At 36.6% G+C, this 27,706-nt stretch overlaps 1 protein-coding gene across 1 annotated transcript in view; it reads left to right on the top strand.

Moving 5' to 3' along the window:
- The window catches only part of celsr1a (cadherin EGF LAG seven-pass G-type receptor 1a), a 149,181-nt gene that overhangs the window by 84,237 nt on the left and 37,238 nt on the right, over nucleotides 1–27,706 (top strand). The window contains exons 11-35 of the mRNA XM_073837828.1: nucleotides 1,873–2,045; nucleotides 2,465–2,650; nucleotides 2,727–2,837; nucleotides 4,324–4,498; nucleotides 4,605–4,746; nucleotides 8,815–8,935; nucleotides 9,071–9,254; nucleotides 9,373–9,474; nucleotides 11,183–11,277; nucleotides 11,406–11,615; nucleotides 12,497–12,680; nucleotides 12,795–12,938; nucleotides 13,747–13,927; nucleotides 14,076–14,243; nucleotides 14,382–14,508; nucleotides 16,106–16,306; nucleotides 17,241–17,415; nucleotides 21,282–21,394; nucleotides 21,492–21,571; nucleotides 21,664–21,790; nucleotides 24,096–24,221; nucleotides 24,475–24,611; nucleotides 26,744–26,844; nucleotides 27,012–27,155; nucleotides 27,276–27,503. Coding sequence (XP_073693929.1) covers nucleotides 1,873–2,045; nucleotides 2,465–2,650; nucleotides 2,727–2,837; nucleotides 4,324–4,498; nucleotides 4,605–4,746; nucleotides 8,815–8,935; nucleotides 9,071–9,254; nucleotides 9,373–9,474; nucleotides 11,183–11,277; nucleotides 11,406–11,615; nucleotides 12,497–12,680; nucleotides 12,795–12,938; nucleotides 13,747–13,927; nucleotides 14,076–14,243; nucleotides 14,382–14,508; nucleotides 16,106–16,306; nucleotides 17,241–17,415; nucleotides 21,282–21,394; nucleotides 21,492–21,571; nucleotides 21,664–21,790; nucleotides 24,096–24,221; nucleotides 24,475–24,611; nucleotides 26,744–26,844; nucleotides 27,012–27,155; nucleotides 27,276–27,503 — 3,735 coding nt within the window. The remainder of the gene's footprint in view (nucleotides 1–1,872; nucleotides 2,046–2,464; nucleotides 2,651–2,726; nucleotides 2,838–4,323; nucleotides 4,499–4,604; nucleotides 4,747–8,814; nucleotides 8,936–9,070; nucleotides 9,255–9,372; nucleotides 9,475–11,182; nucleotides 11,278–11,405; nucleotides 11,616–12,496; nucleotides 12,681–12,794; nucleotides 12,939–13,746; nucleotides 13,928–14,075; nucleotides 14,244–14,381; nucleotides 14,509–16,105; nucleotides 16,307–17,240; nucleotides 17,416–21,281; nucleotides 21,395–21,491; nucleotides 21,572–21,663; nucleotides 21,791–24,095; nucleotides 24,222–24,474; nucleotides 24,612–26,743; nucleotides 26,845–27,011; nucleotides 27,156–27,275; nucleotides 27,504–27,706) is intronic.

Below are 27,706 nucleotides of genomic sequence, written 5' to 3'. Positions count from 1 at the left end.
AGTAGCCCCAATTTTGTGGTTTGTTTTCGTTACAGGATAGCTCAGTTTTAGAGCTAATGGCTTGTTTCCAGAGTGAGTAGAGCGTAATTTAGATATTATCACCTCTACAGTTCTGCCATAGCACAGATAGAGTGTCCCCATCTCTAGTAAAACATGTAATTCTGCCTGCTATTGCTGGCAGTTCCTTGGCTACTTCTCAAAATTCAGTCACGTTAGTGTCGTCTGGAAATATTTGTGATACTTGAGTTCATTACGCATTTTAGAAACATTACAATTGTTCGATAATCAAACCCAAAGTGTGTGCGTGTATGTGTGTATACAGTGCCTTGCAAAAGTATTCATACCCCTTCATTTTTTTCACATTTTGTTTTGTTGCAGCATTATGTTAAACTGCTTTAAATTAGTTTTTCCCCACCTCAATTTACACTCCATACACCATAATCATGACAAAACAAAAACCAGATTTGTAAATTTTACAAATTTATTAAAAATAAAACACTGAAATAAGTACAATGCATAAGTATTCTTACCCTTAACTCAGTACATAGTTAAAGCACCTTTACAGCCTCAAGTCTTTTTGGGTATGAGGTGACAAGCTTTGCACATCTGCATTTGGCAATTATCTGCCATTCTTTGCCTCACCTTTTCACCTCTCAAGCTCTGTCAGCTTGGATGGGGGCTGGCAGACATTTTCTAGAGTCCTAGTTGTTCCAATCCTCTTCCATTATGGATAATGCTTCTGTGAACCTTCAATGCAGCAGCTTTTTTTCTGAACTCTTCCCTAGATCATTGCCTTAACGCAAGTCTGTCACTGAGCTCTACAGACAGTTATCTTGACCTCAGGACTTGGTTTTTGCTCTGATATGCATTTTCAGCTGTTAGACCTTTTCTGAGAGGTGTGTGCCTTTCTAAATCATACTCATTCAAATGAATTTGCCACAGTTTAACTCCACTCGAAGTGTAGTAACATCTAGAAGCAATATGAATGCTCCAGAGCTAAATTTAGAGTGTCCCAGAAAAGGGTATGAATACTTATGCAACGGGATCTTTTCAGTTTTTTTTTATTTTTAATAAATTTGCACAAATGTTAAAAACCTATTTTTTTTGCTTTGCCATTATGGTGTAGGGAGTGTAGATTGATGTAGTGAAAAAGTAATTTAAAGTAGTTTAACATAAGGCAGCAACATAACTGTGAAAAAAATGAAGGGGTATGAATAATTTCGCGAGGCACTGTATATATGTAAGCTGAATAAATAAGCTTTAATTGATGTATGGTTTGTTAGGATAGGACAATATTTGTCTGAGATACAACTATTTGAAAATCTGGAATCTGATGGTGCAAAAAAATCGAAATACTGAGAAAGTTTTACAAAATACCTTTAAAGTTGTCCAAATGAAGTTCTTAGCAATGCATATTGCTAATCAACAATTAAGTTTTGATATATTTACAATAGGAAATTCACAAAATATCTTTATGGAACATGATCTTTACTTAATATCCCAATGATTTTTAGCATAATAGAAAAATCTATAATCATGACCCATAAAATGTGTCGTTGGCTATTGCTACAACTATACCCATGCTACTTATGACTGGTTTTGTGGTACGGTGTTCATGGCTCATAGCTGAGAGGTTCGAGTCCTCACATGACTCTGTGACTCTACTGTAGTATTTCCATACCATCACACTTCTGCTATTTGATTTGCCCGCACACAAATCAAACAGTAGACGGGAGTACGTCACTGATAAGTCTTGGTTTGTTTAAGGCTTTTCCACTCCTTTAAATATGTGGCTCAGAGCCAGAAGGATCCATTTTCCTGGAAAATAAAAATGATTCAGTCAGTCATAACTGTTCCTTACTTTTCTTGCAGTCATGCCTTCACCGCAGCACTTTGATGGTCGTGCCATGGTGTCGTGGAACGACCCCGATATCACCATCGCTGTGCCCTGGTACATCAGCCTAATGTTTCGCACCAGACAGAGCAGTGGAATCACAACCCTAATGCAAGTCAATGCTGGCGATACATCTCAAGTTAACCTTCTGGTAAGTGTCAAAAGTCATACAGGTCATTCTTATTTGTAACCCTGGACCATAAAACTAGTCATATTGGTAAATTTTTTGCAATTGAGATTCATACATTTTTCTACATGTATGGTTTGTCAGGATAGGACAATATTTAGTACAACTATTTGAAAAGAAAATGATTAGAACATTTAAAACTTTCTTAGAAATTCATATTAATAATCAAAAATTAAATTTTGATATATGTACGGTGGGAAATGTACAAAATATATTCGTGGAACATGATCTTTACTTAATATCCTAATGATTTTTGGCATAAAAATCAATTTTGACCCATACAATGTATTTTTTGGCTATTGCTACAAATATGCCCGTGCTACTTAAGATTGGTTTGATGTAAATTCATTGTCATATTAAACCATTTCTTGACTTTTTCTAAGATAAGGGACAAGTATGTGCGGTTTGAAGTACTTCTGGGAGAGCAGAAAGTGGCCACGCTGGATTTCTTAGAAGTCCGAGTGAATGACGGGGAATGGCATCACCTTCTCGTGGAGCTGAGGAGCAGCAAAGATGGGAAGGACACAAAGTACATGGCTCACGTGTTCCTGGACTACGACATGTTCAAGGTCAGTTTTGTGGCCTTAACACAACAGAACAATCCTTTGATGAAACCTGTTTACTGAAGTCTTTTATGCTTTACAGAAGTCAGCAGAGATTGGAAACGAGCTGCCCGGACTCAAGCTGAGAAGTCTTTTTATTGGTGGACTTGGAGAGAGTAACAACGTCCAGCAGGGTTTTAAGGGATGCATGCAGGTGAGACCAAGAGAAAGCCTTTGAATCTTTCACCTTGCATGATACAGTAGAAGATGGGAATCATTTGTTTGTGTTTTGGCTTTAAGACATAAGGTGTGTGATGCAGTTAGGAATGTATTGGAAAAACTGACGAGTGAAAAACTTAACTTGGATTAAGCATGAATTCAGAATGCATGATGGACTGTCAGCTCTACCTATTGAAGAAGATCTGACATCATTGACAGCTGATGATTATATTGTGAACGCATATTTGAAAACCAACTGTCATTAAATGCCATTAACGTTCGGTAGATTATCTAAAAAATCCCAAGCAATTTCCTTTAAGCTTAGTTAAGCTTTAAAATGGGAAAGCTGAATTTTCAGCAGCCATTACTCAAGTCTTCAATGTCACACAATCCTTCAGAAATCCTTCTATATATACTTATTTGGAACAATTTTAGAATTTTGAAGCGTATAAGTGTAAAACTGCTTTAAATTGTTGTTGGTTTTTTTACTTTAAAAAAGTTTTCTCTATAATTTAATTGCATTTTTTCAAAAAATAAATATCATAAAATTTCCCCTACTTTACAGAAAACACCCACTAAAATGTCATTCAGTGTAACAATCTTGTCAGGCATATTTACAACAAAAATGTATGGCATATTAAAAGACAAATTACATTCACCCCAAATACTAATTAACTGTAATTGTACATTTTTAAAATTTGCCACTATCCTGGGTTTTGCCCATTTGTCAGTAAGACTTTTTACTTATTTAAAACACAATAAAATATAATATTCTCCCTTATTCTTATATACATTTTAATATGTACAAGTCAGAATAAGCATGTTAGAATTTTTTATAAATATTGGGTCCCACTTTACATTAGGTGGCCTTAACTACTATGTACTTACATTTAAATTAATAATTTGGTACAATGTACTTATTGTGTACATACATGTTTTTACACTGTACTTATCTTTTTTTAAAAACCAAGATGTAATTACATTTGTAATTAATTTCTGTAATTACCACTGTTGACCCATCCCTTACACCCTAACCTACCCTTAAACCTACCCATACCACCAAACCTTACCCTAACCTTACTCATAACTCAGAAGCAAAAGTGTTTTGCTATGCAATATGGCCACATTAAGTACATTGTAAATTTTTTGATGTAAGTACATGATAGTTAAGGCCACCTAATATAAAGTGTGACCAAATATTGTTACACTGAATGACAGTGTAACATTATTTCAACCAAATTTTTGTCATTTTATTTTCCAAAAACCTTAAAAAGTAAAGACTTTACTTACATGCATGGTTTTCTATGGACATAAATTCACGTTTGTAAATATCTTATGATGTGGACATCTTAACGTCTTTGACTCACATACATAAAAATACTCTGACGTCACACTTTTGGTGAATGTAGTGTGTGACCCTGAAGAAAACTTTCTCATGAATAAGCAAAAGCTGACTGACTTCATGCAAACATGTGTCACAGGGTGTCAGAATGGGGGAAACTGCTACCAACACGGCTAACATCAACATGCAGCAGGCATTAAAGATCCACGTGGAAGATGGCTGTGATATGGCCAACCCCTGCGATTCCAACATCTGCCCTGACAACAGCCAATGCACAGACGACTGGAATGCACACACCTGCGTCTGTGACCCCGGTACTGACACCTGCATCACATTCACTGCATTTGTACAGACGCATCTGATTTCAGTTTAAGGGCATTCATCAAATTCTTGTTCTTTCTGTCTTTTTGTCACTCACAGGTTTCTTTGGCAAGGACTGTGTTGATGCGTGTCATCTGAACCCCTGTGAGCATTTGTCCACGTGTGTTCGTAAGCCGAGCTCCTCTCACGGATACACATGCGAGTGCAGTCAGGACTACTATGGACAGTACTGTGAAAACAAGTAAGTCGCATACCGGATAAAATGCCAGATTAGACCAGACTTGTTTATTCTAGTTAGTGCAGTTTTTTGGTAGACAAGCATAGCCATATTGCTAAACAAACTTGTATGACTTGCTGGTTAAGCGAATTAATAATTCTGTCATTATTTACTCACCATCATGTCATTCTAAAGAGTTTCGTTCATCTTTGGAACAAAAGTAGCAGGTTATTATGGAAGCTAGCTTCCGCCATTGAATAAAAAATAAAAAAAGGTTATTGTGACTTTTTATTTCACAGTCCTGACTTTGTTTCTCAGAGCTGTGTGATATAAACTTGCAATTGCAAGCTAAAAAGTCAGAATTATGAGATATAAACTCACAACTGTACTTGAAAATATCAGTTCTGTCATGACAATTCTCTGAAAAGTTTAGCATGATAATGGATATGACAGTAGGCGCGTTTCCATTACAGATTTGCGCAAAACTTTGGCATTATTTTATAAATGTTGATTAAAAAGTATTGCGAAATGACATTAACCGATGTTATGCGACTAAAATGTAATGTTTGGCAACGGATTTTTGTGGGATTTTGGCTATAAAAAAGTTTCCATTGCTGTTTTGCGAAAATTCCTTTTTCGAATTGCCTGAAAACCACCTCATGTGAGCGTAAAAACTTTTTGTGCAATTGGCGCATTTCCATTAGGCGTATTTTCAATTCGCTATTTTAATTTGCGATTTGGGTAATGGAAACGCAGCTAATGTGAATTTATTTGATCTTGGCGGAATAGATCTGCTACACTGCTGCTGAATTGCTGCTGCTGTTGGTCATTGTTGTAGTTGTAAATTATTGCTGCTGCAAGCAAGTACAGAACTTGCTACTGCCAAAGCATATGGCGATAACAGAGCTGTGAGTATTTAAGACATACTGCTGCTGCACAAATAGCATAAAATAACCTGTAGCAGATCTATACAGGTGGAGCTGGGGAAGGTGGAGGGTTTCAGAGGAACTGAAAGCATGCTGCAAAATGCCCAAGTGAATGCTACCAGCCATTTAAATAGCTGCAAGCTCATTGGTTGCGTACGCAACATGAACCAATCAGCTTGTGCCAAGTCGTATAACTCGGTGATATCATCAGTTACGTTAACAACCCATCAGCCCCATCAAGAGTTTCATGGTAGAACTAGGTCTTTGTATGCGACCTATTTTTTTCACTTAGATATGGACTTTATAACACAAAATTGAGTTTATATCTTAAAAGTCAGAACTGTGGGATATAGACTTGCAATTGCAAAAAGAAATGTCAAAATTGTGAAATATAAACTCAAACAAATGTGAGAAAAAATGTCAGATGTAAGTTTATATCTCACAATTCTGACATGGGATATAAACTAATAATTGAGAGTGACTGATCGCAAGTTAATATCTCGCAATTCTGAGAAAAAAGCCAGAACTGTGACACAAAAAAGTCGCAATTATCTTTTAAGTGTTTTTTTAGCACATTGCTTAGTGTGAGATGTTCACATTTCTGATCATTTCTGAAATTTCGCATTGCATTTGTGCAGTGTAAATGATTTCCATTATGGAAGTCATCTTCATTCCAGGGGTTTGTGTTTGTGTGTGGGTGTGTCTGTCATTGTGTTGGCTCTTCTCCACAAAGCAGGGGAAAACAACACAATACACCCTGTCACAAGTCCACACAAGCTCTACGGAATGATTAACTTCCCATTTATTTTCGTATTTAATCTGCTAAACCCTCTGATCAGCGATGAATGCCACGCTGTCTCATAACACATGGGATGTCTTTTTCTCTGTTTTTTTTTTTTTTTTTACTTTCTCTGTTGACATGGCTGTCCTCTATTAGATTAAGACCCAAACACGCTACTAGCACCTGACGCTGAGTTAATAAGCACCATGCGGCCCTGCTGTCTGCACATTTTAAGGAGAAGATTGCAGACAAGGAATTTTTTTCCTCAGCCTCAGTGTCCTGAAATAAGTCCACAATGGAATTGTGTTGACCGACAGCTGGCCCTTACTGTTCATCATTGGAAAAAAATAGCAACAGAATGTTTAACAATATCTTGGAACTATATTAGCACTTTTTAAAAACTAAAAACATGTTAACACATACAAACATGTTGCTCCATTGTATATCAGGACTGCTACTGTCAAACCAAAATTTATTCAGATACCTTCAACATTTCTCACATTATCACAGTTTGCTATAGTTTAAAAAATGGTGATAAAATATGACAAGAACTTAGAGTTGACTGTGTCTTGATAATGTCAGATAACTTTGATAGAAAGCTATGTAATGGATTACATTCATCCAAAAATGCAGAGAACTGTAGTAATATTTAAACAACTATGAATACTTTGTTGACGAATTACTAAGCAAAGCTTAGTTTTGTTCAGTCCGTGGTGTAAAAAGTTCACATTTTCGCAGTTAAAGCAAAAACTTAAGCAAAACATAGTCAGGTCAAAGTGTCTGAATAATTCTTGGTCCCAAATTTGTATCAATTTTACTGGTAGTTCACTGTATGAATTTTTGGGTATAATATGTGACCCTGGACCACAAAACCAGTCTTAAGTCGCTGGGTTTGTTTGTAGCAATAGCCAAAAATACATTGCATGGGTCAAATTTTTTTATTTTTCTTTTATGCCAAAAATCATTGAGAAATTAAGTAAAGTTCATGTTCCATGAAGATTTTTTGTAAAATTCCTACTGTAAACATATCAAAATGTAATTTTTGATTTGTAATATGCATTGTTAAGAACCTAATTTGGACAACTTTAAAGGTGATTTTCTCAGTCTTTTTGATTTTTTTGCATCCTCAGATTTCTGATTTCAAATAGATGTATCTCAGTCAAATATTGTCCGATCCTAACAAACCATACATCAATAGAAAGCTTATTTATTGAGCTTTCATATGATGTATAAATCTCAGTTTTGTCAAATTTAACCTTATGACTGGTTTTGTGGTCCAGGGTCACATATGTCAGTTTACTTTATTTTGCTATCCTCACTTACGTAAATGAACTATAGTGCCCTGCACCCACTAGTTAAAAATATAAAAAAATATATATACCCCCGGTTTCACAGACAAGGCTTAAGTCTAGTCCTAGACTAAAATGTAAGTCTGAGCTGTTTCAACTAAAAGAAAATTGCACTGACTGATCTTAAAATATATCAGTGCCTTTGTTTTGTCTAAAGATGCACACCAAAAATCTTTTTTTCGAAGCACATTTATAAAAATTACTTAAATGTCCTAATTGAACTATGGCCTAATCCTGGCTTAATTTAAGCCCTGTCTGTGAAACCGGGCCTTGGTGTCTAAAAAATTTTGGGTTTGACTTTATGTCACATTGGACTAAATTTTGATTTTTAAAATACAATTGAAATTACAGTTCGCATAAATATATCCAATGTCCAATTTAACTTAATTTGTCAAGCTTCTACCAAGATGAATTTGCATTCAAATGCACTGACACACAACCTTTGACGTCAGCAGAATTTCTCCTCTTATTTATAAGCCGATAAGTCTGTTTATTATGCTATTACATGATTTGCGATTACATGACATTATGCATGATTTCACTATGTTGTATCATTTGAATTTTGTATAGTTTTGTCCAATTTCCCTTGTTGACTCACCAAAATTTTAGAGTATGTCTGGGGACTATGACTTTTCTAAATCACCTGTTTTATGTGTAAAGTGCAGGATAAACTTTATATACGTACTGTACACCTGTAGAACAGTCTTCGACCACCCAAGAAAATAATGTTAAAATTTGTTTGCTTGGGCAGTCGGTCTTTATTTGCTTGCTCAAACAGGCACAATCCTGTTTCTCATCAGTTTCCAGTCTCCAGTGTTGTGTTATTACTTATCATCTGAAGTCTGAACTCTCACTTCTAATCTTTTGATCTCTATACCATGACAAATCCTGCCAGTGATTGATGGGAAGGTTCTTGCTTGACTCATTGGTGATCTGATGTTCAGTGAAATGTTCAGATGTTACAGGTTAAAACGTGTAACCTTTGCCAATTATGTCACTTTACAGAAGTAAAAATTATTATTTTTTCGCAACACAGGGTGGAAAAACCATGTCCTCGGGGTTGGTGGGGCAGCCCCATGTGCGGCCCTTGCAACTGTGATGTCAGCAAAGGCTTCAACCCTGACTGCAACAAGACTACTGGAGAATGCCGCTGCAAAGTATGAAGATGAAATTATACATAATTTACTCGAACTTGGCTGAGCTTTTTTAGTCTGGCCTGTGGTGTTGTCCACAAACATTGATGGTTGTTTTAGAGACTATTCTTACATACTCCTTACATCTCTTTCACACAGGACAACTACTATCGACCAAAAGACAGTGACACCTGTTTCCCATGCGACTGCTTCCATTTGGGCGCCAATTCACGCATCTGTGACCCAGAGACGGGCCAGTGCCCCTGCAAGGCAGGTGTGATTGGCCGACAGTGCAACCGCTGTGACAACCCCTTCTCTGAAGTGACTAACACGGGCTGTGAGGGTATGTACTTGTTTTCAGCCAACCTGCTTTGAGTTTAAATGAAAGATGTTGGAATGTCCATCTACACTAATGAAGTGCAAAGTAAATCTCATTATGTTTCATTATCTTTACCATTTAGTTGTATATGAGGGCTGCCCAAAAGCTTTTGACGCTGGAATCTGGTGGCCAAGGACCAATTTTGGACGTCCGGTAGCGATGAATTGTCCCAAAGGATCTATTGGTGAGTAATACTGGCCCTGTTATTGAGAAGAATCGACAGTCAATATCTAAATTATCATGTGACCCTGGACCACAAAACCAGTCATAAGGGTACATTTTTTAAAATTGATATTTATACATCATCTGAAAGCTGAATAAACACGCTTTTCATTGATGGTTTGATGGGGTATGGTTTGTTAGGATAGGACAATATTTGGCAAATAGATTATTTGAAAATCTGGAATCTGAGGGTGGAAAAATATCTAAATATTGAGAAAATCGCCTTTAAAGTTGTCTAAATGAAGTTCTTAGCAATGCATATTACTAATCAAAAAGTTTTGATATATTTATGGTAGAAAATTTAGAAAATATCTTCATGGAACATGATCTTTACTTAATATCCTATCGATTTTTGGCATAAAAGAAAAATCTATAATTTTGACCCATACAATGTAATGTTGGCTACTTATGACTGGTTTTGTGGTCCTTTGTCACATATACAAGTTACAATTACAATTACAGAAGATCAGTTTGGGTTTGAGATAATAACTGACTGGTCAAACGGAAACAGATTTCCAGAAACGTGATTTGAATAGGATTCCAAACCACATACGAAAGTAGCTCAAAACAGATTTGCAAAAAAAAAACGGATTTCATGTAGTTTGTGGCTATTCAGACTAAAATGTGATCTATATATGAATCTAATCTAAATATGATGGGATTTGACTCAGATTTGCCCAAAAAACGGATTTGGGCTGAAAGTATAAGTGAGGCTGAATTAGAAGGAACAAAATTTGAAAAAAAATAATAATAATAATAAATAAATAAAATAAGTTTAACACCATTTTGGTGTAGCTAGCTACACTGATTTATATTCTAGTGTATGACATTTAAGTGAAATAATGGGCTTCAACTTGTGCGAATGCCCTTGTTTTCAGTGGCTTTCTGTCACTTGGCACTGCCGCTCCCCATTGACGTTGCCTAGCCCTGTTAACAAAGAACTCTCATTGGCAGAACTCTCCAGTTAGATCTTTTCATTGGTTGGGTAACTGAATGTTAATGAGGCCTCATCTCTAGAGGGAGCTGGTTGGCAAACACAAAAGTATTGTGGGACACGGCTTGGCAGCGCTTGCATAAAGACACATTTACCCAAGTGCTTGTTGGAGTGAGGTTTCGTTTCAGTTTGAGAAACTTCTGAACTAAAACTTCTTTCTACAATAAAAGTAAAATATTGTATATACAATGTATATATGTGACCCTGGACCACAAAACCAGTCATAAGGGTCAGTTTTTTGAAATTGAGATATATACATCATCTGATAGCTGAATAAGCTTTTCACTGATGTATGGATTGTTAAGAAAGGACAATATTTGGTCGAGATACAACTAGTTGAAAAGTACAAAAAAACTAAATATTGAGTAAAATCACCAAAGTTGTCCAAATGAAGTTCTTAGCAATGCATATTACGAATCAAAAATTATGTTTTGATATATTTATGGTAGGAAATTTACAAAATATCTTCATGGAACATGATCTTTACTTAATATCCTAATGATTTTTGGCATAAAAGACTATTGCTATTGGCTATTGCTACAAACATACTTGTGCAACTCAAGACTGGTTTTGTGGTCCAGGGTCACACATAGCATTTTTTAATAACAAATAGTCAAAAAGTATATGTAATATTCTTTATTATATAAAAAAATTTACTGTTTTCTTAATTCTTTAGGCACTGCTGTCAGACACTGCAGTGACGAGAAAGGCTGGCTGCCCCCTGAACTCTTCAACTGTACCACCATCACATTCTCCCACCTCAAGAAACTGGTAGATCTAGATGTTTAAGTTATAAACGATCATTAAAAAGCTCATATTGTTTAATTCATTGTTGACACATCTCAAGTAACCTTTCTTTCTCCCTTCCTCTTGTTCATATCCTACCTCTTTCTGACCAGAATGAGGAGTTGCATCGTAACGAATCAACAATGGATGGGCAGAAATCAAAGGACATCGCTCGGATGTTACAGAACGCCACTGACCAGACCAAGTCCCTTTATGGAAACGATGTTAAGACAACCTACCAGCTCATTTCCTGGATTCTGCACTATGAGAGCCAGCAGCAAGGCTTTAACCTGGCCGCCATGCGTGACGCCAAATTCAACGAGGTTGGTTTTACTCCTTCATATGTACTGCCAATATAATCTGCTGGATTTTTAATGCTTAAAAGTTGTTAGTGCTTATTGTTCAGACAAGCATCACTGTTACTGTTGCTCATACATAATGTAGGGTTTGATATCTGAACAAACCACTAACCCAGCTATTAAACTGCAGATCTTTGCCACACCATTTTTGCTTCACAAATTATACCCCAAAATTATCCAACCTGTTGAAAAGACATCATTTTTGTTACACCGTGTCTACATCGGACACATGCGGCATGTCGTGACGGGATAAAATAAGGTCCCATTATAATTAAAAGAGCTGTTTAGACTGGCAGTGCCCATTGGAGACAACACAATATCCAAAGACTTGGGGTTGGGCCCTTTTGACTTAACTGATGCTTGCCAGGCTCATTTTCTTCAGTAAATGTAATCTAGTTGCACTCACATAGCAGCCATCTAGAAAGCCCTTTAGTTAAAAATTAAAAACCACCACCTTAGCAAACTCTGAGCACCGTGACATCAGCTTTTGTGCATGTTAGCACTTTTAACATTGTTTACAGCTATACGAACAATGCCAATTTTCTTTTGGTCTCTTCTGTACTTGAGCTCTGGCAGCCCCAAATTGTGCGCTTTTAGCCTTGCGGTTTAGTGGATTAGTGTAAATAACACAGCATAAAGTGACTGATGTCATGAGAATGAAAACGCCCACATTTAAAGCACATCTGGCAACATGAACGTGCTTATCTTGATACATGGTTTTAGGATAAGGATGCGTTTTAAGACCGCATTCATTATGTCTTGTCTTGGCACAGATTCAGTTTTCTAATGTCTCTCAAAAGTATAGAATTTTACTCTGAAATACCAAATGTCTTTGAATTTTGCAGAACATAGTGAAAGCTGGCAGTGCAATCCTGGATGCCAGTAATAAAGAGCACTGGGAACAAATACAGAGAACAGAAGGAGGTACAGCACATCTGTTGAAAAACTTTGAGGAATATGCTAACACTGTGGCCCAGAACATGAGGAAGACCTACCTGAAACCTTTCATCATTGTAACCGAGAATATGGGTGAGTAACATCTATAAATAACATTTTTCAAATTGGTTTGAGTTATTAATGTAGATTCAATCACTGTTTTGAACACTATCCAGTTCTTCTTAACTTTAAACTTTGACTTCTCAGTTTTTGCTGTGGATTATCTGGATGCCATTTATCCAGATGAGGCAAAAATTCCTCGTTTTCAATTGACTGACCAGGAGTGTCCCAAAGACCTTAAGTCATCAGTTATTTTCCCAGAATTCAGTTTCAAGTCTTCAGAGCATAAAGGTAAAATCATACATTATAGTTACTTCAAACTTCTGTAATATATGTGAATAAAATAGATTTGCCGGCCACAGGTTGCTAACAAAATAAACTACAAATACTGTTATTTTTTCAGTAGTTAATAGTATTTAATAATATTCAATCACCATTAGGAAATATTGGCATGTTAAAGAAGAAGTTCAGTTCCAGAACAAAAATTTGCATATAATATGCTCACCCCCTTGTCATCCAAGAATGTTTATATCTTACTTTCTTCAGTCGCAAAGACATTGATTTTTTTTTAAACAAACATTTCAGGATTTCTCTCCATATAGTGGACTTCAATGGTGCCCATGAGTTGGAACTTCCAAATAGGTTCTAAACGATCCCAGCCAAGGAAGAAGGGTCTTATCTAGTGAAATGATTGGTTATTTTCTAAAAAAAATTAACAATTTCCAAATCATCCTACATTACTGCAGAAGTTTACAAAGTGAATGCACAAGGAGAGTCAAACACCCTCTACAAAAAAAAAAAAGGTAAAACAATGATGTAGGACAATTTTGAAGCTGGAGGAGAAAATGAGATGGGAGTTTTTTTTGTTTTTTTTAATAGTTTAGAGTTTCATTTAAACTGCGTTTTGGAAGTTCTCACTTACGTGCACCATAGGAGTTCACTGTATGTAGAACATTTCTGAAATTTTTTCTCAAAAAACAATTTCCCTACGACTGAAGAAAGAAAAACATAAACATCTTGGATGACAATCGAGTGAGTAAATTATCTGCACATTTTTGTTCTGGAAATGAACTTTTCTTTCACATGAACTCTCTTGTAGTTTCTCCTACAGATGATCCAGAATCTCAAAGCAGCTCTGATGAAGAGCATGACCTGGCTACAAAGAAGAGAAAAAGGCATGCAGAGAGTCTTCTACCATTTCCCGTGGCTACAGTCCTCATCTATAAATCTCTTGGCCAGCTTCTACCAGAGCACTTTGACCCCGATCGCCGCAGTCTCAGGTATAGAATGTCACTTTTTAGTACTTGTCCAACTGTAAACCGCTTGTCCAAATATTTAGTCTTGGTGGCATTCCACAGTCAAACAAAGAACACGGTTGCCATGCTAGGAAGATCCATTTAACATCATTGCTGCCTGTTTTTTCAACAGACTGCCGAACCGTCCTGTCATTAACACTCCCATCGTGAGCACAACTGTGTACAGTGAAGGTGAGCCGTTACACATTCCTCTGGAGCAACCAATCACACTAGACTACAACCTTCTGGAGACAGAAGAGAGAACTAAACCTGTGTGTGTGTTCTGGAACCACTCTATCACGTGAGTCATAACCCCTACACAGACACACACTTTTGAATATAATTTAGATAACACTGGAATTAAAATAAAATCTCCTAAATCAGTCCACATTTACTTCAAAAAGTATTAATGCTGGTCTGATATGTCTTGGTATTTAAGTGTTGGTGGCACAGGCGCCTGGTCGTCTAAAGGATGTGACCTCATCTCCAGAAACCACACCCACATCAGCTGTCAGTGCAATCACATGACCAGCTTTGCTGTGCTTATGGACATCTCCAAGAGAGAGGTACTGTGGCTAAAAATACACCATTTTAACTCAATCACTTAAAGAGTAGTTCACCCAAAAATGAAAAGTCTGTCATCATTGTTCATCTTCGGAAAACACAATAAAAGAGTATAGCAATTAGCTGGGTTCAAACGCTTAAGGCATTTAAGCATATAAGGAAAAAGACATTACATTTTAAAAAGCATTTTTGGCAAATGCAGGTAATTTACCAGAGAAATATGTTTTTTTATGATTATGACTGCCATAGCGCCATCTGTGGTCTGATCCCCTTAAAACTTTGCATGGTTGTTTAGAATCACCTGTCGCATGTGCTGGTTTTGTGAAGTTTTGAGTTTTCTTTTAGGCTTTATAGGAGTAAATTTGGACAGGCCCCTTTTCTAAACGACACCATTATAGATTCCCAAGGGGTACATTTCAATTTTTTTTGGATAATTATTGGCCTAGAGAGACCACAAAATTTTACTGCAGTGTTTTTTTCCCAAATTGAGCTAAAGACCTAGGACTAGTTCATAAAAGTAGTTTGTTTTACATTTTCTCAATCATTTAACAAGGATTTAACTGAAAGCAGTGGTTCTAAAGGTAAAGTTGTCTGGAATGAGAAGTTCTACCGCATGATTCAAATATTGTGCGTATGTGCGAAAAAACGTGCAATGTTCAATTACTTACGCCCTTGAAAAAATGCGATATTGCTCCCCCAGTGGCCAATTTCTTTCAAATTGCTCTCAGACATTTGGGGCTGTGAGTCAACCAGGCTCACAAGTTTCGTTTCGATATGCTTCTGTTAACCTTGTCTAATGGGTGCTTAAATTGGGTTGGCCAGTAGCGGCCATGTTTTTCTAGATATGCAAATGCCCTTATGGACACTTGTGGCACTTCGGACCAAGACTGTGCACAGAGATTTTCCTGTTGAGGACAAATGGTTGCGAAGTTATAGCCATTTTTGTGTTTTTCCCACTTATAGCGGCACCAACTGGCCAAGCTCCGCAATTTTTTTCCTGTGACCTCAGATTGAGCTCTTACATAATTGTTCTGATTTTACTAAAAGTGGCCCCTTTGCGATGGTGAGTCAAAAGTTCAACTCATTTTTTGATAATTATTGATATTCACTTCAGAGAATCTTTCTGCACTGGTTTGGTTCCGATCGGGTGAAAAACCTAGGACTAGTTAAGCTAGGACTAGTTACAAAGGTATGTTTTCCAAAAACTGCGAAATACCCGAAAATTTCATGAACGAATCTGAGGCATGCGTTTGTCCGCTGTGAGCCAAGGGACGAGCATAGGCAACTCCTAATTATTTTAAATTTTTCTCATAACTTGTTCATACATTGTAAGTTTATGCAATTAACAAACATAATTGGTTCTTGTGCATCAAGCAAGCAAAACTGAGTGATTGTGTCTAATGCAAGACTTTGATTCATGCTTGGTTCATCTCTTATCTCTTAAAGCTTAAAAAGTTGATTGTGTAATTTAATGGGTTTGGAATGACATAAGGCTTGAGTAAATAGCAATTTTCATTTTTGGGTGAACTATTACTGTGAATTATTTCTTTTTTTGTAAATCTAATTTATTGTGAATCTAATTTTCTCTGATTCTGTCAGCACGGTGAAGTTCTTCCCCTGAAGATTGTCACCTACACCACAGTCTCTGCCTCCCTGTTTGCGCTCCTCATCACCTTCATCCTACTGGCCATCCTGCACAAACTACGCTCCAACCTCCACAGCATCCACAAGAACCTGGTGGCCGCCTTGTTCTTCTCTGAGCTGGTCTTCCTCATTGGAATCAACCAGACCGACAACCCGGTGAGGGGTTCATCCTTAGAATATTACTGTGAAACCGGGTTTAAAAGTGGAAAGAGCAAAACAATGTAAAACAAATGTGAGAAGGGACTCAAAAGACCGCACATGAAATTACAAGACTGGCTTTATGGGTTTGAACTTTCATCAAGTTAAATCATAAGTGCGCATTTCGATCTCAAATGTGGTTTTGTGTCTTCTCATCAAGAGAGTCTCATGTTGCAGTTTTCCCTTTCAGCGATATCTAGTATTTTAGATTCCCATTCTCGAATTCCACTAATTACTTTCTTAAGTCTGTAATTAACAGCTGCATATACTTGTGGATTGAGGTCACTTTGACAAATGCCTGCGATTACTGTGAGGTGGCTTTTATTTCGGGTATTTGTCATCCATTACTGAGTAGAAAAAAGCTTTAATGGTTTAAATCAATTTCTATGTGGTTTGACACATCTTTTCACTATTGTGCCAGTGGGTGGGCGGCACTCTCAGGATTGCAGATTACAGCTTTCTGTACTTAGGATTTTTATACAGATACTGCAGACCTAGCATGTGAAACAACTGTAGTTTTACACTAGGCATAATGTATTTTCTTTTAATGAACTGGTTTATGATGTGACTGGTGTCTGCTAGTACAAGGGTTCAGGTAAAGTTATATAGAAACACTTTCACATTATTTTAATTAATGGCTACATTTTTGGCACACTGTTTAGGTCTAGCTTTGTAAAAAAATAAAAATAAAAAGGTGTGTATAAGTGGATGAATTTCCCACATGTCAAGAGTATGTCCAAGAATAAAAATGTAAAGTAGTGGCAATTAAGATTAAAAAAATAGCTGCTATTTTATTTTTTCCTATTCATTTTTAGGATGAAAGTAACCTTATTGTTCATCCGATTTGGCCGAATGCTTTTGTTAAACACTAACCATCTTTCTCTCTCTCCAGTTTGTGTGTACGGTGATAGCCATCCTTTTGCACTACTTCTACATGTGTACATTCGCCTGGACTTTTGTGGAGGGTTTGCACATTTACCGAATGCTCACTGAAGTCAGAAACATCAACCACGGGCACATGCGCTTCTACTACGCCATCGGCTGGGGGATACCGGCTATTATTACAGGTGAGACACACACCCTCTCCAGTCTATTCATTAATTACTGTTTCATGTACATATATTACGCCCAACCCACCATCTTGGCAGGTTCATATTTGTACACTCATGTACTCAGCATAAGTCCACTATGTCAACACAGATACACACCTTCATCTCATGAATTTCCTTAAGAGACCATTAGAAATGTTTGTAAACCCGCACACACACGCATTTGTGGTGTCGTGCTAGGACTCGCCCCTTCTTTTGGATGGATGGTGTGTGTGTGTGTGTGTGTGTGTGTGTGTGATCCCTGTGGGAACGAGACAGGACGCCAACGTCTTCATATTACTAGCTCTTGCTCTCTTGCTCGCTCTTTTTTTCTTTCTTTCTCTGTTTTCTCTCCGATGGCTCTGCTCTCCATAATGGGTGTCACTTTCTCCACTGGCACATGCTCAAAGCGGTGAAAAAGCCCCTATCCTAGAGATAATAGAGGCTGACCCGACTCCTCTCTGCTCCTCCCAGCTTAATGAATGGCTGCCTGCTTTCTTTACTCTGTTCTGTAATTCATTGCTCATACTGTGGGTTAGGGGTTTTAACAAACTTGTGTGTATTGTGTAACTCATCCTGCTCTGTTCTGCTTAGAGGAGAAGTATGTTGTTACTTTTCTAGGTGATCACCTTATTACCTTATCTGGCAACCAAACAGCAACGCTACCTACCAGTTAGAACACCTTAACTGCATAGTAAAGCTGTAGTAACCTTCCAAAAAACCTTTGCAACCACATTGAGTATCCTAGCAAGGTCCTAGCAATCACCCAGAACATCCTAGTATCTATATAGAAATATCTTAAAGGGGTCATATTATGTTGCTAATAAGAACATTATTTTTCACATACTGTACATTATTGTTGCTCCTCTCTGCCCTGCCTTTCAGAAACGCTTTGATTTTTACAAAGCTCATCGTTCTGAAAAACACAGTGTGCTCTGATTAGCCAGCTATCCGGTGCAGTGTGATTGGCCGAATACCTCAAGCATGTGACGGAAATGTTACACCCCTTACCATGTTGTGATAACATGTCTCGGCGCAACGAGACAACAATAATAAAAAACCCATTATAAATGAGTAATTTGTTGCATCCAGTGAGGACCTAATTACTGATTATAATGATATAATTGTATAATTATAATTGATTGCGTAAACATAACACCATGTCTGCATTTGTGACTGTAGGACAACAAACAACAAGCACTACTCCACATTGCTCAAAACTCGCGTTTGAATAGTCAGTAGCAAATTCTTTAAATATGAAAACGTACTTACAGGCTGTGAGTCAGAAGCGCTAGATTCACATACAAAGTTGGAATTGCCCCACTTATAGAAACAGCCTTTGTGCACAGCCGGCATTGTAGGCTACTCTCCAAGGTTCAGGAAACAGTCCTCCATAAAATTACCCGCACACATTTAAATATTTGCATTGTACTCTTCTGGAACAGTGTTGTAAATTTGAAAATTTTCGCATTGTAGTGTAGACTGTGAAAACGTAGGCTTTGAAAACTATGACTCGTGTTTTGTCATGTGACACATATTAATCCAGTAGATATCTATGTTTATACCAGTATTCCGCTGATTTGTGCTACTTTCTAGTTTGGTCAAAAGTAACGACTTTGGGACCAGTCAGTACTAAAACGTAAAAAATGTGACGATACCAGCATTTCCTGTGAGCACACAGCTACACATGGGAGTGTTTGAAAGCCATGTCTATCAGCGGATCCATCATCATAATATATGTGCTCAATAAATGGATCCTCTTATAGTCACAACATTCAAACCTCCTGTGTATGTCTGTGTAAGCACTCGGTGAAGAGTGTGAAAGCATATCTGTTGAACACGTGAATACAATGGCCAATCAGAGGTGTTTAAGACTTAAAATGTTTGCAGGAAATGCTGGTATCATCACATTTTTTAAATTTCAGTACCAACTGGTACTGAAGTCGGTACTTTTGACAACACTACCTGATTGTTGCTAAAGATATGTTGCCCTGTACATTACTCATATCGCAGTCCTGCAAAGATGACAGAAAATGTACTTACGATTTCTGTTCTGCGGCAAAACATGAGGGCAGTTGTGTTTTAAATCAAACATATAATAGTGAGTGAGAGCGACCTGGATGTCAGTGAATTGTGGGATATTTTTTCTAAATAAAATGTCAGAAGTACAGCACTATGTAAAAACTTATGTCTGTTCCGTCTTCATCATCTCACTAAGCTTTTTGTTAGGTTTTACACATGCGCAGTAAGGCAAATTTAACGTTTTCCTACGTTTTAGTGTGGATGAGCCACTTTTGAAAAATGCTTGAAAATGCTAGTGTGGAGCGAGAGCGTTTTAAAACAAAAGTCCCATTTTCAAATGTATCCAAGTTAATGTACATGTAGTAGGGTAACCATAAAATTAACCATGGTTTTATTATAGTAAAAGTGACCATGTTTTTTCCACATTGATTACTAATTGTATAACCACAGCTTTACTGCAAACACCATGGTTAAACTATGGTTAGTGTAGCAAGACATAGTAACAATGTTTTTTTTTTGGTTTTATTTGTAGTAAATCCACGGTTAACTTTCGTAAGGGGTCCAGGATTCAGTTTTTGCTTTTTACAGTCGCCATTCATTGTGTGGGACTAGTTTCTTAATCCTGCTCCCACAATATTGCATATAATTGTCAGGGAGTATTTCTATTGCTTTGGATGGAGCTCGTGTTGGATGTAGGGTTGCCAAATCCCCATTTTTTCCACAGAATTGGGCTGATTTTAAACTGTTGCAGCGTGTTGATTTTATCCCGTGGGTTAAAGCATTATAAATTTCATTTGACTGAAATGTAGTGAAACATTTTGCATTCTGTCAATGATAAAACTGTGGTAGATATAAGTTTTGTAAAGGATGGCCACTGTGCTAGGAATGCTTTTAATCAATCTGCATAACAGTGACTGTAAAATGTAGTTTAGGTATGGAAATGACATATTTTGAGTTTTAATATGCAATATGGTCACCTACCTACCCCACATCCCCAGCTGCATTCTGCTCCCCGTCCTCTTTCTTGAAAACTAAAATATGGTCACCCTAAGATGTAGCCTTAGAAAATATTTGGCAAATCTATAACAACCATGTAGGAACATGCTATAAACCACCTTAGCAATCAACCCTGTAGCACTGTGCTCTCTTAATAATGTAGCAACAGCATTGATAACAACAGCAACAACAAGCTAAAAAACACTCAGAACACATTAGTAACTACACAGCAAAGCCTTACCAACCGCTCAGAAAACCCGAGCAACCACATAGCAATTATGTAGGACCAAGTGTGCATCACATGTCCTGAAAAGTGCAGACAAAACATTTCAATCGCCCCCTGGTGGTTGGCTGCAGTATAAGTTGTAAACTCATGTAAATTGGGACATAAGCCAATCTAAAAAATCAAATTACACTTCAACTACATTTTTTACCAAAGATGGTTTCATTAGAGGTAGTTTTTAATCATGTGCCTGCCGAAAGAAACAGTTAACAGGATCAAAAAAGCCATCCGTAGTGCATCTGGTCATCCAGACTGGTCTTACCTGGTCAGCAGGTTGGTTTTAGAGGGCTGGGCGACCAGGTAAAGCCAGCTAAGACCAGCCAGCCAGCCTAGGCTGTTACTTGACAGCGACCAAACTTGGGATGTTTTGGCTTCACTTTTCTATAGTGGAAGGAAGTGAAGATGTGTCGTACATCTTTTTCTACAGTCTATGATCAGGACACTAAAGCAACGCCAAACGAACACCAACAGCATAGCAACACATTAAAAATACACTGCACATATTAGCAACCACCCACAACATTTGATGTTTGTGTCCCATCAGGTTTGGCTGTGGGTTTGGATCCTCAAGGATATGGGAACCCTGACTTCTGCTGGCTGTCCGTCCACGACACCCTCATTTGGAGTTTTGCGGGACCCATCGCTTTAGTGGTGCTGGTAAGTCCATCTACTCATCATTTGTTCGTCATTCTGACTAATCTCATTCCATTCTGCATACTCAGCTGATCAAATGTCGAAAACAATCTTTTAACAGGTCAACATCATTATCTTTGTGCTGGCGGCAAAGGCGTCGTGTGGCCGTAGGCAACGCTCCTATGAAAAATCTGGAGTCATGTAAGACGTTGTTACCCTGTCTCTTGAGAGCATTTCCTGAGGATTGTTTTATGAAATACAGTACTCACTTGTGGTTTTTGTATGTGCTCCAGCTCTGCACTGCGGATGGCTTTTCTGATCCTGTTGCTCATTAGCGCCACCTGGCTACTGGGTTTAATGGCTGTTAACAGCGATGTCATGACCTTCCACTACCTCTTTGCCATCTTCAGCTGTCTGCAGGTAACACTTGCTCTATTCCTGACCTCAGTTTTTCCAAAACAGACAAACAAGGCAACCATCACCATAACTATTGCTCATAGTAAGGCACTAAACAACCGCTATGTATGTTATTGTGTACGAAAATCTGACTGCAGATATATCAACCGGTGTTGTTTTTGTTACCTAAACTATAAGATAAAGTTCTGTAATAGAACCTAAGCTGCAATAAATTAAATATACATTTTAGATTACATTAAACATTACAACTGAAATTAGAAGTTTAAATTGAAATAATAAAAATGACAAAAACTAAAACTGAAAAATAAATAGGCATACAGTCGAACCAAAATGTATTCAGACATTTTCAACATTCTCACATTATCAAAGTTTATTTACTATAGTTTAGAAAATGGTAATAAAATATGACAAGAAAGGTGTGTAATGGATTACAATCAACCAAAAAAAAACTGTTAGTATGACAATAGTTACACAACTATCAATACTTTGTTGAACAATTACCAAGCAATTCTTAATTTTGTTCAGTCTGTAGTGAAAAAAGGTCACATTAGCAATTAAAGAAAAAACATTTAAGCAAAACATCAGATCAAAATGTCTGAATAATTTTTGTTCCCAACTTTGTATAGATTTTACTGGTAGTCCATTGTATGAAGACTTTTTGGGTATAATATGTCACAGTTTACTTTATTTTTTCTATCTTTACTTTACCACTAGTTAAAATTATCTAGGGTTTGAAAATTTTTTGGTTTGAATATATATCAAAATTTGAACTGAAAACTGAAATATTTCAAAAGGATAGTTCACACACACACACACACACACACACACACACACACACACACACACACACACACACACACATGTTGGGTTTACATGTTTTATGGGGACATTCCATAGGCATAATGGTTTTCATACTGTACAAACCGTACTTTCTATCGCCCTACACCTACCCTACACCTAAACCCAGCCCTCACAGGAGATTGTGCATACTTTTACTTCATCAAAAAAACTCATTGTGCATGATTTATAAGCCTGTTTCCTCATGGGGACCTGAGAAATGTCCCCAAAAGGTCAAAATCTACTAGTATTCCTATCCTTGTGGGGACATTTGGTCCCCACAACGTGATGAATACCAGGTACACACACACACACACACACACACACACACACACACACACACACACACATGTTGGGTTTACATGTTTTATGGGGACATTCCATAGGCGTAATGGTTTTCATACTGTACAAACCGTATTTTCTATCGCCCTACACCTACCCTACACCTAAACCTAGCCCTCACAGGAGATTGTGCATACTTTTACTTCATCAAAAAAACTCATTGTGCATGATTTATAAGCCTGTTTCCTCATGGGGACCTGAGAAATGTCCCCAAAAGGTCAAAATCTACTAGTATTCCTATCCTTGTGGGGACATTTGGTCCCCACAACGTGATGAATACCAGGTACACACACACACACACACACACACACACACACACACACACACACACACACACACACACACACACACACACACACACACACATGTTGGGTTTACATGTTTTATGGGGACATTCCATAGGCGTAATGGTTTTCATACTGTACAAACCGTATTTTCTATCGCCCTACACCTACCCTACACCTAAACCTAGCCCTCACAGGAGATTGTGCATACTTTTACTTTATCAAAAAAACTCATTGTGCATGATTTATAAGCCTGTTTCTTCATGGGGACCTGAGAAATGTCCCCACAAGGTCAAAATCTACTGGTATTCCTATCCTTGTGGGGACATTTGGTCCCCACAACGTGATGAATACCAGGTACACACACACACACACACACACAAATGTACTTACACTCAAGTTGTTCCAAACCTGTATGAGTTTATTTAGAAGAATCTTGTTAACTAAATAGTCAACGGTAGCCATTTACTTCCAACTTAGTTTTTTTCCATACTATGGAAGTCAATGGCAACCAGCAACTGTTTGGTAGACTATCCCTTTAATATTAGTAAATATTGTATTACTACACTGTAAAAAGTTTTCACCAGTTTCAACTTAAAAACTTAAGTTTAGCAGCTGCCTTAAGATTTTAAGTTAAATCAACTTAAGCCATTTAAATTTGCAAGTTACATCAACTCATTTTTATTGTAATAAGTTAAAATGGCTTGTAGTTTTAAGCTGATTTGACTTAAAAACTTAAGGCAGCTGCTGAACTTAGGTTTTTAAGTTGAATCTGCTGAAAACGTTTTACAGTGTACATAAAAAATACTAAAATAACACTTCCATTTCCTGTTTCTGTTTTTCAGGGCGTATTCATTTTCTTCTTCCACATTGTGTTCAATAAAGAAGTGAGGAAAAATCTGAAGAACGTTTTCACGGGAAAGAAACAGCTACCTGATGAGTCAAGCGCCACACGCACTACCCTGCTGACAGTGAGTTACTGTAACACGTATACGTTCTTAAATATTCATACATTAATTGTTCTTCACAAGTCTGGAAACAGCAGGTAGGAGGTTTAAATGTCAGTTTATCTTGTAACAAATTAATAAGGAGGTAATTTAAGTAATTTGCAAGCAAGCCATTTAAGTCATCACATAATTTAGTATCAAAGGAAACTGAAGTGGTCTAACATTTGGAAATGTGTTATTTACTTAATTTACAGTGCTTTGCTCTTTCTGTCCTTAGCGTACGCTGAACTGCAATAACACGTATATGGAGGATGGCACGCTGTTTCGCTCGGCCATCGGAGAGTCAACGGTGTCTCTGGAGAGCACAGTCAGGTCAGCCAAGAGTCACAGCAGCTACCTTACTTACACGCACAGGTAACATGCTACTGCTGGGGCACTGCGCTACGCTCTCATTATGTAACATTTTACTTTCTCTCATCCTACCTGACATTTCTGAATAATGGAATAATAACTCTTTATGTCTTATTCTCTGATTCATCTTATTCTTTACTTTTCTCTATGCATGCGCAAAGGTGCATTGCTTCTGCTTTGCTTTGCAGTGCTGCGAACATGTACACAAACTCTGAAACACATTCCTGCATGTATTCCCATGTGTCCCACTTGAACACATGCAACTTTGTAACATCCATGCTTTGTTTATAGATTCAGTTCATTAGTCATTTTGAAAGCACTTATCCTTTGCATGCTTGTTGTTAGCATGGCATGCTAGCAGAATGGCCTACTAATTTGCTCACAGTATGGCCAGACTAAAACTATTAAAAAAAAAACAAATAAAACTATTAAAATGTAATTAAAAAAATAATCAAAATTACACAGCTGTTCAAAAATTTGGGATCAGAAAGACTTGTAATTAATTTATTCCTGTGATGCAAATCTGACTTTTTATCAGCCATAACTACAGTCTTAAGAGTCACACAAACCTTCAGAAATCATTCTAATATGCTGAATTATTATTAGAATTATCTATGTTGGCAACAGTTGTGCTGATATATATACATATATATATTTGTGGAACCTGTGTTACTTTTTTCAGGATTCTTTGATTAATAAAAAGACAGCATTCCAAAAAAACAGCATTTATTCAAAATATAATCATTTGGTAACAATAGTCTTTGCTATCACTTTTTATCAATTTAACACATCCTTGCTGAACACAAGTAGTAATTTCTTACACATTTGAATGGTATTGTAGATTGTTTTCTATTTAAATAAATGCTGTTCTTTTCGTTTGTGTTCTTTTGACTTTTTATTCATCAAAGAATCCTGAAAAAAAGTATCACAGGTTCCAAAAAAAGTATTAAGCATCACAACTGTTTCCAGGACTCATAATGAATCAACATATTAGAATGATTTCTGAAGGATCATGTGACACTGAAGACTGAAGTAATGATGCTGAAAATTCAGCTTTTATCACAGTAATAAATGCATTTTTATTATAAGTTTAAGTTTATTTTAGTTTATTAAAATAGAAAAAATATATTTTATAATTGTAATAATATTTCACAATATTACATTTTGTTCTGTGTGTTTGATCAAATAAACACAGCCTTGATGAGCATAAGAAGCCTCTTTAAAAAATATAATTAATAAATAAATTGAAGTAATAAAATCACTAAAACCGAAATAAAGCTGAATAGATATATTTAAACAAACAAAAACTAATAACTAAATCATAATCAGTCAAGAACATTTAAAATATTAATAAATACTATAATAATATATAATTGATGCTAAAATTCTGTAAATATAGGTTAATCAATTATTTTAAATAAATTGATTTTAGCATTTTGATATTTATTGTTGCCAAGTGGATTCAAAATGAGTAAAAACCTACTTAAAAATAATAATAATTCAATAGAATATTTACTAAAAGGGCACTAGAAACTATGATATTTAATTTTTACATTTGTATGCCACAGTATAACAATACATAGTAATAAACAGCAATATTTACATATATTACATACATTTAGATACATATTTACGCAAGTTTTACTAAAAAAAATACATTTATGAAGGAATGGTTGTGTCACATTTTGCACTGATTTATTGACAGTTTAGAGGAACTAAATAATGGAAATGAATCACACAGATTTAAAAGAGAGACATTTTTTAAAATATAATTAGTTAGGAAACAGTTTTAAATGGTGTTAATCATTCCACAATATTACTGTTTTTACTGTGTTTTACTGTCAAAAACATTCAAAATGTTACTTACCTCAAACTTTTAAAAAATATTGTGTAATTTACTATAAAATAGTAATTTTGTAACTGGAAGGAATTTCAGATTAAGTTTATTTAGACAATTTTATGAAGCTAAACCTCTAGACAACAAGACTTTGAGCAAGTTAGTGTAAACTGATATGAAGTCAACTTTCAAATCATTTTTTGTTTTTCACTGGTATCTAATCTCATTGCGACTAGAGGTCATGTGTTTGGCATCTGTCTTGTATGGCTCTCATTCTCCTGCTTTCACTCCTACACAGGGATGAATTGGGTCAGAAGCCCAGTGTTTCATCTGGAAATGCTAAAGCTGGACTCACTGACATTGACGGCTCACTTTTCCGTAACGGCACTAAAGCAGATGGTAAGAAAAACTTTTCCAAAGCCAGCACTAAAATCTATATTTACTGCCTGTTATCCACATGTAGACAAGCGCAACGTAGTGTGACATCTGTATTTGTGAACTGCCAGACTTAGTGTTGGTGTTTGTCACCTCAAACAATTCGTTGACATAAATTTGTGTGTATTCAGACTCGGATTCAGACAGCGAGCTCTCTGTGGATGAGCACAGCAGCTCATATGCCTCCTCTCACTCATCCGATAGCGAAGACGAAGACATGGACATGAAGCCAAAGTGGAATAATGAGAGACAACCACTACATAGCACTCCAAAGGGTACAAAAGAAGGTATTTTGCTTTTGGAATTACATTCAAATATGGAAATCTGAAATTGGTGGATGCATTTATAAAGTATTAAAGTGTCAAATAACATTAACCGCTTTATCCATGTCTTAGTTGACACGGTGTCCAATCATGTTAGGCCTTACTGGCCAACTGAAGCCATGACAGCCAGTGACAGTGAAGATCCCGGAGGGGCAGGCAGACTAAGAGTAGAGACTAAAGTCAACGTAGAGCTCCATCAGGAAAATAAACTCAATCATACTGGAGAGACCACTCAGGACAAAGACCACCCAACAACCCCCACCCAAGCCAACAGCAACCACCAGCCTGAACAGAGGAAGGGTAAGAGTGGAAAACATTTTGTTAACTGTGAAACATCAGCTCAGATTTAATTTTTAGATTTTTTTCAGCAATTGTAAAATGAAATGAAATGCATTTTGATTCATATTATTTGTTATTAATAAATAAACCGATATATAGATATATAGAAAACAAAAAAAATACATATATATATATATATATATATATATAATAAATACATTTAT

Source organism: Garra rufa, chromosome 4 (genome assembly GCF_049309525.1).
Source record: "Garra rufa chromosome 4, GarRuf1.0, whole genome shotgun sequence".
NCBI lineage: Eukaryota > Metazoa > Chordata > Actinopteri > Cypriniformes > Cyprinidae > Garra > Garra rufa.
This window is presented reverse-complemented; position numbering and strand designations above follow the sequence as displayed.